Source organism: Lithobates pipiens, unplaced genomic scaffold, assembly GCF_037356315.1.
Source record: "Lithobates pipiens isolate NorthernLeopardFrog02 unplaced genomic scaffold, aLitPip1_a1.2 Scaffold_3, whole genome shotgun sequence".
NCBI classification, from domain to species: domain Eukaryota; kingdom Metazoa; phylum Chordata; class Amphibia; order Anura; family Ranidae; genus Lithobates; species Lithobates pipiens.
This window is the reverse complement of record NW_027507790.1, coordinates 8,608,641-8,621,127: the sequence shown is the minus strand read 5'-3', so window position 1 is coordinate 8,621,127 and position 12,487 is coordinate 8,608,641. Positions and strand designations below refer to the sequence as shown.

At 45.7% G+C, this 12,487-nt stretch overlaps 1 protein-coding gene across 3 annotated transcripts in view; it reads left to right on the top strand.

Moving 5' to 3' along the window:
* NF2 (NF2, moesin-ezrin-radixin like (MERLIN) tumor suppressor) overlaps nt 1-12,487 on the top strand; it is a 171,960-nt gene that overhangs the window by 47,078 nt on the left and 112,395 nt on the right. For all 3 annotated transcript variants that reach the window (XM_077461223.1, XM_077461222.1, XM_077461224.1), the window contains exons 8-10: nt 9,620-9,695; nt 10,354-10,488; nt 10,610-10,684. In XM_077461223.1, the coding sequence (XP_077317349.1) occupies nt 9,620-9,695; nt 10,354-10,488; nt 10,610-10,684 (286 nt within the window). The remainder of the gene's footprint in view (nt 1-9,619; nt 9,696-10,353; nt 10,489-10,609; nt 10,685-12,487) is intronic.

The window sequence follows — 12,487 nt, the reverse complement described above, 5'->3', positions numbered from 1 at the left end:
CGACTCGCGCATGCGCAGTAGGGAACCGGGAAATGAAGCCGAAAGGCTCCACTCCCTGATTCCCATACCCAAGATGGCGGCGGCAGCACCCGAGAGACGATCGAGAGATCGGCTTCGGGTGCCGACATCGCGGGCGCGCTGGACAGGTAAGTGTCACTATTTATTTTAAAAGTCAGCAGCTGCAGTATTTGTAGCTGCTGGCTTTTTAAAAAAAAAAAAAAAAAAACGCGGACTCCCGGCGGACTCCCGCTTTAAGCATGGAGCGCTCGGTTAATTTTTGACCTGGAGTGCTTGAGTCCACAAGGACTAAAGTGCAGGACATGACCAATAGATATGAAGTAAATGACTTGTCCCAGTCTGACATTGCAAGCAGGAGTTGCTTACTGAGTGTTTAAATAGAGTGTAAGCCCTTGTACACACGGTTGGATATTCCGATGGACAATGTCCGATAGGACCGTGTTGTCGGATAATCCGACCGTGTGTGGGCTCCATCGGACTGTTTCCGTCAGAATATCCGACGGACCAAGTTTTCCAGCTGGGCTATAAAATTTTCCGACAACATGATCCGACTGGACTTTGTCCGCTTGTGTGTAGAGAATTCCGATCGGACAAAGTGTCACGCATGCTCAGATCAAATTCCTAGACCAAAGCTATTGGCTACTAGCCTGAACGTAGTCCCAACGTAACGAAATTAAGTCATTACGTTCTAAACGATCGGATTTTCCGACAACTTTGTCCGACCGTGTGTATGCAACAGTGTCGGACAAAATCCGTCGGACAAATTCCAACGGATTTGGTTGTCAATGTCCGACCGTGTGTACAAGGGCTAAGAGTGAGGGGGTATAATACAACCTTGTCACTGGCTAGTAGCCCGATACCTGATACTGACCTAAATGAGAGCTTGAGAATTTTTGATCTAGCTGCAGTGGATAGAGTAGTTTGTACTGTAGGTCCCTTTCCCAGTGGTCCAGGAGTTGTAGCAGAGATTCTGAGATTTCTTTTAATATTTTGTGTGACATAATGTGTGTCGCATCAGGCCCTCTCCCTGACACTCCCTCTCAAATTAGGTCGGGTAGCATTGGCAATGGTGAGCGTTCGGAAGTATTCTGCTGAATTGAGACAGTTGTAGGAACCTCAAAGTTCTCGGTAATGTAAAATCTGGATAGTGTAGCATGAAATCAGTTGTCGGCCAGTTTACATTTAAAAATGTAAGCTTGTGCGCGACTCTGGTTTTCATCATGTACATGCTTGTCCTATAGACTGGGTTCCACCTACAGGTTCCCTAGAATAGGGAATAAGGGTGAGTGGGATGGGGATATGTTGTAAACCACAAATGTGTGTTTATAAATATGCCATGTCGGTGAGATGGTTAGGTGTTCACGGAGTTCCATTGCTGGGAAAAGTGGAACACCACAAGAAGAGGTTTCAATGTGTTGCATAGACCAGTCAGTGGTCATCGACCCTGTCCTCAGGGCCCACTAACAGGCCAGGTTTGCAAGATAACTGAATTGCATCACAGGTGATATCATTTGCTGCTCAGTGATTGCAGTATTCCAGTCTGCATCTCCCCAAGGTAATACATAAAACCTGGCCTGTTAGTGGGCCCTGAGGACATGAGTTGATGACCACTGGCATAGGCGGCTTGCTCCATACCTAACCATTGTTTTATATTGAGATGTCTATGCCAATCTGGGGCTCTGGTCAGGGGCACTGCATGTTGATATAATCCAACATCTGGAAGTGACATCCCTCCGCTATCTTTTTTTTTTTTTTTGTAAGCATTTATAATGCAGAAAATTGACACACATTGCCAATAAACACCAAACACTGGAAAATTGTACAACCGAGCGCATTTTCAAACAAACATGAGAAAATTACACCTAACATAACCAAATCTATGTTGGAGTCCTAGGAAAATGAAGGCAAGAAATTGTCAACAATATTGGCATTTCAAGAACATTGTGAGCAGGATTATGTGAAAACTCTACAGGAAGAATCCCAGGGGTAAGAAGAAGGGGGATTGAAGCAAACACTGGCGAAGACTGACTTTTCTGCTATCTTTTGATCTACGTAGTCTATCATGTTTGATGCGTGCATGTTGAGACCCAGACAACCTATTGGTGATTACAATGTCGTTTTGTTATCTTTAACTAAAAAAAAAAAAAAAAAAAGTTGTACTTGCCTGCTCTGTACAGTGGTTTTACACAGAGCAGCCTAGATCTTCCTTTTCTCGGGTCCACCTTCGGCTCTCCTGGCTTTCCAGCCACAGCTCCCTGTGTCTATTCAGACGTGGAACCACGGCTGGCCCTGCTACCTTTCTCTCTTAATTGGCTGATTGACTGACAGCAGCAGGAGCCAGTAGCCTAGCGCTGCTGTCTCAGCCAATGGGGGGGGGGTCCCGGGCAACCGAGACACTCCTGCAACATCACTGGACCTAGAGGGACCTTAGGTAAGTATTAGATGGGCTGCTGCACACAGAGGACTTTTTAATCTTAATGCATAGAATGCATTAAAGGGGTTGTAAAAGCAAAAAGTAAAGCCTTCTTTGTGCATCAGCCCCCCTCAGCCATTTTAATACTTACCTGAGCCCCCTCCCTAATCAGTGATGACCACAGCTGCCTCGGTTGTCCAGGACTTTCCTCCTCATTGGGCGAGACACAACAGTGGCGCCATTGGCTCCTGTTGCTGTCAGTTAGCTAATAAGAGAGAGGGAGCGGGGCCGAACCGCAGTTCCGTGTCTGAATGAACACGGAGCTGCAGCTCAAGCTGTTTGCTGTGGGGCTGCTTAAATCACAGAAGAGGACCTGAGAAGAGGAGGATCTGGGCTGCTCTGTGCACAACCAACTGCACAGAGCAAGTAAGTATCGAGACTTTACAATCGCTTTAAGATCCAAAAAACAAAAACAAAAAAAAAAACCTTCTGTCTTTACAATCACGTTAAGGATGCATTGAATCCCTTTTTTTTTTTTTTTTTTTTTTAAGTTGGTGGGATTTGTATAGGTATCATTTGTAGGAGATGCACAATGCCGAGCAATAGATTTTGTTTACCTTACATTTTTCCATCCAGGAAAAACTTTGAGATGCTCAAGTCATCAGTTCACTTGGAAAATGTGAGAAGTGGTCAGAGGTTAAGAGGGAAACGTTTGGAAATCTCTTTGGGCAACAAAATGCGAGTTATCTAATGTAGATAGACACCTATTTGAAAGAGAAGCTTGTCTGTTATCTGCGATCCAATGTTGTTGGTAAAGTCAATTTTAGGGCCTCAAATATTTGATAATATGAAAATGATCGAATTCCAATTATGCAGTAAACCTACCCAGCAGATTAATAATGTCACATCTAGTCCTAAGGGAAGCCAATGAAAAACCCTTTTCTTTGAATTTCTTTCCTATCCATTTTTAATCTGTTCTAGTTTTATGCAGTTACCAATAAAAAAAAATTGTTTGAAAATAATTGAGAACGGATTGCAAAATAGGGGTAATCGTAACAAATACTGAAGTAAAAAAAAAAAAAATGCTTTCTTTTAGGTTGCATACAGACTGGTAGCAAAAGGCGGTACATCTGACCAAAAATTTGGTTGCATGTAATGTACTTTTCTCGGAATGCTTGCCTTTTGGGCATCGCCAGGAGGGTGTGCTTAGCTGAGAGAACCCCTCCTCACCCCCCCCCCCCCCAGTCTCCTGGGATGAGTTGGGCAGAACACTCCCGGGTTCAGTTTTCTGCAGAACTCTTGAACATTGCAAAAGTTTGGACCCAAACCTTATTGAAGTCTATGGGACCCGAATTTGAAAAATGAAGTCCCCATTTTGAAGGCTTATATGCAAATTATTGGCCATAAAAAAAAGCGTATGGGGGGGCGAGTACTGATCTGGGGGACATGTATCAATGCAAAAATTGTTTTTAAAAAGATTTTTTTTTTTACAGGAACAATGATTTTAATGATGCTTGGTGAAACGTGAAAACAAAATACTTTAAATATAGTGCCTGGGAGGTCCCCTTTGCCTGTAAAGTAGCAAATCTGTAACGTGTATAGAACCTTTTAAGGGTCCTTTCACACGGGGCGGATCAGTTCTGATCCGCCCGTGGATATCCATTTGCTCAGCAGGGATCACTCCGTCGATCCCCGTTGAGCAGGGAGATGACAGGTCCATCTCTGCACACTGCGCAGGGACAGACCTGTCACAGCGCTGCTCTCCCCTATGGGAGATCGGATGACGACGGACCGCAGTGTCCGTCGTCACCCGATCCGATCCGCAGACGGATGGAAAAATAGCTTTTTCCTCCATCACACTTTTTCGGATCGGAGCGGGTCGGATGTCAGCGGACATGTCACCACTGACATCCGACGCTCCATATAGCTCTATGGAGCACTCGTTCAGGTCCGCCTAAAAAACTGACAGGCGGGCCTGAACGGATCGTCAGTGTGAAAGGGGCCTAAAGGTGACATTTTATAAAGAGGAAAAAAATTACTTTTAAATTGCTGGCGATGCAAAAAAATACGCCGTGGGGGTCCCTCTCAAAATCCACACCAGACCCTTATCCAAGCATGCAGCAAGGTCAGTCAGGAAAGGGGGGGGGGGGGGGCCCCTCCTGAATTGTACCAGGCCACATACCCTCAACATGGGAGGAGGGTACATATTGATGGGGACAAGGGCCTCTTCCCAACAACCCTGGTCTGTAGTTGTGGGTGTCCGCAGGCAGGGAGCTAAACGGAATCTGGAAGCCCTCTTTAACCACTTGCCGACCGCCTCACGCCGATGTACGTCGGCAGAATGGCACGGGCAGGCATAAGCACGTACATGTACGTGATTTGCCTCCCGCGGGTCGGGGGCCCGATCGGGCCCCCGCCCGGTGCCTGCGGCGGTCGGTTTTCGTTCGGGAGCGATCCCGGACGAGGGGACGGCCATTCATTCATGGCCACCCCCTCGCGATCGCTCCCGACGAATGGAAATCCCCGGTGACATCACTTCCTCTCCTGTAATGTAAACACAGGAGAGGAAGTGATGTATTCTCTCCTCCGTGTCGGTATTTTTCGTTCCGACACGGAGGAGAGCGGATCAGTGAGTTGCACCAACACATCCCACACACAGTAGAACATGCCAGGCACACTCACACCCCCCCTTTACCCCCCGATCACCCCCCCAATTACCCCTGCCCCCCCAGTCACAGTGACACCAATGTCATTTTTTTTTTTTTTTTTTTTTTTTTTTTTTGCATTGGTGTCATTTGTGACTGTAATAACTGTTAGGGCAGTTAGGGTTAGCCCCCTTTAGTTCTAATGTACCCCCCTAACCCCCCCAATAAAGGTTTAACCCCGTGATCACCCCCCGTCGCCAGTGTCACTAAGGCTGGGTTCACATTGCAGCGGTTTATGAGAACGAATGTGATTCGCACCGCACTGCAGTGCAAATCACATCCGATCTCTGTGCGATTCGAGTTCAGCCATTCGCCGCACCCGCCGCACCCGCCACACCCGCCGCACCCGCCGCAAATTCGCACGGGACCCTTTTTTTGGCCCGCAGCAGAATCGGATCGCATGGGTGTTCACACCATGCGATCCGAGTTTGCAGATCGCACTGCGATATGCGAACTGATCTGGGGGTGTCAGTAACATTTCACTGACACTCCCAGCAGTTCGCATAGGGCAGTGTGAACTGCCGCCGGGAGGCATGCGATGCGGGAACCCGCCGCGGATTCGCGGCGTTTCCGCATCGCTCCAGTGTGAACCCAGCCTAATAAGCGATCATTTTTCTGATCGCCGTATTAGTGTCACAGGTGACGCTAGTTAGGCAGGTAGGTATTTAGGTTCGCCGCAGCTTTTTATAGCGCTAGGGACCCCCATATACTACCGCATAAAGCCCCCTGATTGCCCCCTAGTTAACCCTTTCACCAGTGATCACCATATAACTGTTACAGGTGACGCTGGTTGGTTAGTTATTTTTTTATAGTTTCAGGGCACCCGCCATTTATTACCTAATAAAGGTTTAACCCCCTGATCACCCGGCAGGTGTCATTTGTGACTAATAACTGTTAGGGCAGTTAGGGTTAGCCCCCTTTAGTTCTAAGGTACCCCCCTAACCCCCCCAATAAAGGTTTAACCCCGTGATCACCCCCCGTCGCCAGTGTCACTAAGGCTGGGTTCACATTGCAGCGGTTTATGAGAACGGATGTGATTCGCACCGCACTGCAGTGCAAATCACATCCGATCTCTGTGCGATTCGAGTTCAGCTATACAGATAGTATGGCTGAATTCGTGTCGCACCCGCCGCACCCGCCGCAAACTCGCACGGGACCCTTTTTTTGGTCCGCAGCAGAATCGGATCGCATGGGTGTTCACACCATGCGATCCAAGTTTGCAGATCGCACTGCGATATGCGAACTGATCTGGGGGTGTCATTAACATTTCACTGACACTCCCAGCAGTTCGCATAGGGCAGTGTGAACTGCCGCCGGGAGGCATGCGATGCGGGAACCCGCCGCGCATTCGTGGCGTTCCCGCATCGCTCCAGTGTGAACCCAGCCTAATAAGCGATCGTTTTTCTGATCGCTGTATTAGTGTCACAGGTGACGCTAGTTAGGCAGGTAGGTATTTAGGTTCGCCGCAGCTTTTTATAGCGCCAGGGACCCCCATATACTACCGCATAAAGCCCCCTGATTGCCCCCTAGTTAACCCTTTCACCAGTGATCACCATATAACTGTTACAGGTGACGCTGGTTGGTTAGTTATTTTTTTATAGTTTCAGGGCACCCGCCATTTATTACCTAGTCTCACTAGTGTACCCCTAAATTTAGGGGTGTCTACTTTCTAAAATGGGGTCATTTGGGGGGGGGGGTTTGTGCCATCTTGGCATTTTATGGCCTTCAAAACTGTAACGCCCTTAGAAAGCCTGAAGGCGGTGCTTGGTTTTTGGGGCCCCGTACGCGGCTAGGCTCCCAAAAAGTCCCACATATGTGGTATCCCCGTACTCAGGAGAAGCAGCAGAATTTATTTTGGGGTGTCATTTCACATATGCCCATGGCATGCGTGAGCAATATATCATTTAGTGACAACTTTGTGAAAAAAAAAAAAAGTTTGTAATTTTCCCGCAACTTGTGGCAAAATATAAAATATTCCATGGACTCAACATGCCTCTCAGCAAATAGCTTGGGGTGTCTACTTTCTAAAATGGGGTCATTTGTGGGGGTTTTGTGCCATCTTGGCATTTTATGGCCTTCAAAACTGTAATAGGTAGTGAGAAGTGAACTCAAAAAATTACGCCCTTAGAAAGCCTGAAGGCGGTGCTTGGTTTTCGGGGCCCCGTACGCGGCTAGGCTCCCAAAAAGTCCCACATATGTGGTATCCCCGTACTCAGGAGAAGCAGCAGAATTTATTTTGGGGTGTCATTTCACATATGCCCATGGCATGCATGAGCAATATATCATTTAGTGACAACTTTGTGAAAAAAAAAAAAAAAAAAAAAAAGTTTGTAATTTTCCCGCAACTTGTGGCAAAATATAAAATATTCCATGGACTCAACATGCCTCTCAGCAAATAGCTTGGGGTGTCTACTTTCTAAAATGGGGTCATTTGTGGGGGTTTTGTGCCATCTTGGCATTTTATGGCCTTCAAAACTGTAATAGGTAGTGAGGCGTGAAATCAAAAATTTACGCCCTTAGAAAGCCTGAAGGCGGTGCTTGGTTTTCGGGGCCCTGTACGCGGCTAGGCTCCCAAAAAGTCCCACATATGTGGTATCCCCGTACTCAGGAGAAGCAGCAGAATTTATTTTGGGGTGTCATTTCACATACGCCCATAGCATGTGTGAGCAATATATCATTTAGTGACAACTTTGTGTAAAAAAAAAAAAAAAATTTTTTTTTTGTCATTATTCAATCGCTTGAGGCAAAAAAATAAAATATTCAATGGGCTCAACATGCCTCTTATCAATTTCCTTAGGGGGTCTACTTTCCAAAATGGGGTCATTTGGGGGGGTTTTGTACTGCCCTGTCATTTTAGCACCTCAAGAAATGAGATAGGCAGTCGTAAACTAAAAGCTGCGTAAATTCCAGAAAACGTACCTTAGTTTGTAGATGTGACAACTTTTGCGCAAACCAATAAATATACAATTATTGACTTTTTTTTTACCAAAGACATGTGGCTGAATACATTTTGGCCTAAATGTATGACTAAAATTGAGTTTATTGGATTTTTCTAATAACAAAAAGTAGAAAATATCATTTTTTTTCAAAATTTGCGGTCTTTTTACGTTTATATCGCAAAAAATAAAAATCGCAGAGGCAATCAAATACCATCAAAAGAAAGCTCTATTTGTGGGAAGAAAAGGACGCAAATTTTGTTTGGGTACAACATTGCATGACCGCGCAATTACCAGTTAAAGCAGCGCAGTGCCAAAGTGTAAAAAGACCTCTGGTCATTTACCAGCAAAATGGTCCGGTCTGAAAGTGGTTAATAAGGGTGCCTCCAGATCCCGGCCCCCTCCCTATGTGAATGAGTGAGTATAGGGTACATTGTACCCCTGCCCATTCACCCAAAAAAAGTTTCAAAAATAAAAAGATAGGAGGCAGTATTTGAAAATTCCTTTATTAAAAAAACAGTGTCCTCCGAAATGGATCCATCATCCATCACAACGCCCACCGGACCAAAATAAGAAAAAAAAAACTCTGCCTGCAACAAAGTTTAACTGCCAAATGCCTGCTCTGCTGTTTAACAGTTCTTAACCACTTCCCGTCCGCCGGCTGTCAAATGACGGCTGGGCGGCATGGCTCTCATTTTGGGTGGACATCATGTGACTGTTCTCCAGAACGACCGATCTCTCATCGCGGCGATCGGTGGTGTGGTGTGTCAGTGTGACACACCAATACACTGATCTCGGTAAAGAACCTCTGATGGAGGAATTAATTTTAGATCTTTATTTAGCATAAAAAAAAAAAATGCAGAGGTGATCAAATACCAAAAAAAGCTCTATCTGTGGGAGCAAAATGATAAAAATTCTGTTTGGTTACAGGGTAGCATGACCGTGCAATTATCATTTAAACGGCAACAGCGCTGAAATCTGAATATGGGCTTGGACAGGAAGGGGGTGTAAGTGCTTGGTTTTGAAGTAAGTTAAATGGCTAAGGGGCGTGGCCACCTGGCGATGGCCCCCGCAATGGTGTTTTTTTTTTTTTTTTTTTTTTCTCCATTCAGCTGTCAGCGGGAAAGCCCATTGACAGCTGGTTACTCCTCTGTTAAGGACGCACCAGTCGGGTTCCCGACCATGCTCCTTAACCAGCTATTCACTGTGCCCTGATTGGACAGGGCTTAGAATGCACTGTACATTCAGCGAACAGGCAATGTTCGGGCCAAACTTTTGCTCGGCTTGAACTGTTCGCCCAACTCTACTCCTGGGATGTCTGACCTAATTTGCCTAGATCTGGAAACCAGGGAGGAACTGGAAAAAAAAAAATGTTAAAAGTTTAAAGCAAGTAAATATGATCTGCTTTCATATCTATATACTAATGCAAGACGCATGAGGATTAAAAATAGTCAATGATGATTGAGAGCTTGAAGTTCTGATATTATCTGGCTAAATGAGAACATCCTGGTGTACATCATATAAAATGTATTCTCCTTGTTTTACAGAGATGAAGCTGAGATGGAATACCTGAAAATAGCACAAGACCTAGAGATGTATGGAGTAAATTATTTCCTCATAAGGGTGAGAATTCAATGCATTGTTGCAATTTCTGAAGCCATCAGTAACAAAAAACAAATTAAGTAAAATGTATGAGTGTGATCAAACAACTAAGGGAATAAAAACTACAGATGCCCAGAAATTATTGTTGTTTACAACACTACCGCCTGCCCTTTTGAGGCAAAATGACATCTTCTGACGCTCCCCTTCACTGCGGGAGTCCCTGTTTAAGCTACGGTGTTGTAACTTGGCTGGCTGACGTCCCTGCTTCCCCACCTCCCCACTTGGCAGTGTTCAGCACCACTGAGAGGTCACATGCTTTCACATACTGGGTACCTCCATTTTGTCTCTAACCTGATGGGAATGCAGTAAGGGGGGCATAGATCGGGAGAGAATACCTTGCAGGAGGGGTGGAATATCACCACTGTCACTTTTTTCTTGACTGGCATAGGTGCCAATTTTTATTTAAAGAATCAGTATTTGACTTCTCAGGGGATCTACTTTTGTATTTGGGGTATAAAGTGAGAAGGAGGTATCTGTGATCTGTATTTATAGCACTCTCCTCATGGGGGGGGGGGGGGGGGGGGAGAAATGACTCTAGATTCCCCTTTGTGTGGCTAATTGTTTGAATCCAAGTTATGGATTGTCAGTAGGCTAAAATGTGTTCTTTTTGAAATTTTAGAACAAAAAAGGCACAGAGTTACTGCTTGGGGTAGATGCCCTTGGACTGCATATTTATGATCCTGAAAACAGACTCACCCCTAAAACTTCCTTCCCTTGGAATGAAATCCGGAATATCTCTTACAGTGACAAAGAGGTAAGAGCATATTTTCTCTATATGAAGAGATTATTGCTTTAACCCAGACATATCTTAAAGTTGTATATGTAAATAAAGTGTGCTTCCTAGTTCATTATACACAATTCTTCTGTGGTTACAGTTCACTATTAAGCCACTTGATAAGAAAATTGATGTCTTCAAGTTCAACTCCTCTAAACTACGGGTCAACAAGCTGGTAGGTTGCGCTTGAGAAATCTGCAATATTCTATTATGTCAGTGATAATTATGGTGTGTCCTGGTAATCTGTGAAGATGTATATCACCTGGGACTTCTGCGTTTTATCACCTGCTGAGTAGCTTATAAAGAATTAGGCCGGGTTCACTCAACATTGGGAGCTCATGTCACATGACGTATGAAAATCAATGTTGGTCCGACTTTGAAAATGCTCCCTGCACTGATCCGACTTTGATCCTACTTAAGCCCATTGAATATCATTGAAGTCGGATCAAAGTCAGATCGCCGTCTTGCCTGATCCGACTTTGGCATGAGACTTGTGCTCTGGTGATCTTGATGGGGAACTCCACGCCAAATTTTAAATAAAAAAACCGACATGGGTCCCCCCTCCAAGAGCATATCGGGCCTTTGGTCTGATATGGATTTTAAGAGGAACCCCCTATGCCGAAAAAATAAAATAAAAAAAACCCGGCATTGGGGGGGCCGCCCAAAATCCATACCAGACCCTTATCCGAGCACGCAGCCTGGCCGGTCAGGAAAGGGAGTGGGGACGAGCAAGCACTCACTCCTGCTGTAATGCCATGTGCGCAACGACTGATATAGGCATGGGGACATGGTCACCGTTTGCAAAAGAGCGGGTAAAAGGGCAAAAGATGGTAGAGGAGCCCAGCAGAAGAGGCCGGAAAGAGCGGAGAAGTCAGAAGAGACACCCCCCCCCCCCCCCCTCCCCCGGAGCTGCCTAATAAATTACTTTAAAAACGGTTTAGTGTGTGTGTGTGTGTTTGTTTTTTTTTTTTTTTTTTTTTAATACTTCTCCCCCCCAGGTGAATGGGTAGGGGTACAATACGATACTCATTCACATAGGGTGGGGGGCTGGGATCTGGGGCCCCCTTATTAAAGGGGGGCTCCCAGATTTCGATTAAGCCCCCTGCTCGCAGACCCCGACAACCAACAGCCAGGGTTGTCGGGAAGAGGCCCTTGTCCTCATCAACATGGGGACAAGGTGCTTTGGGATGGGGGGGGCACAGGGCACCCCCCCTGCCTCAAAGCACCCATTGCCCATGTTGAGGGAATGCGAACTGGAACGGTTCAGGAGGTGGGTCATTCGCTTGTCCTCACCCCCTTTCCTGATCGGCCGGGCTGTGTGCCTGGATAAGGGTCTGTTATGTGCTTGGAGGGGGAACCCATTCTGTTTTGTTTTTTTTTTATTTAAAATTTGGCGTGGAATTCCCCCTCAAGCTTCATACCAAACGCAGTGCCTGGTATTGGCAGGGATCCAAGTCGGATCCCCATTCATTGAAGTCGGGCGCGTCTTTGACTTCAAATCGCAGGGCAAGGTCAGATCCAAAGTAGGACAAGTGTCGTGTCGCACCAGTGTGAACCCGGCCTTAGTTGAGTGTGTGTGAGATGTGCTTTATCGGAAGCTGTTTCCAATTTATTTTTGATAATGGACTCACAATTGAAGTGACATTCCAGTTAAATAATAATGCCCTTTTAGTACAGTTATTTATCCGTTTAAAAAAAGTAAGGCACACAAAAACCAATGTTCTTGATGTACCATTATTGGAAGACGGGCTCTTGTCCGCCTGGAAACTTTTTGGCAGTAGTTTTTCAAACATTGTAGATATGTACCCTAAGGTCACCGGTGAAAACGGTTCTAAGGACACATCAAAACGGTAGTATTTGAAAACCTAGCAATCTATACAGGTATTGTTTTCTTTTAGGCCCCTTCCACATATGCGGACTGTTTGTTTTGATCAGTTCAGTCGGCTGAAGTTTGTCATCAGTTCGCCATCAGTTTTTC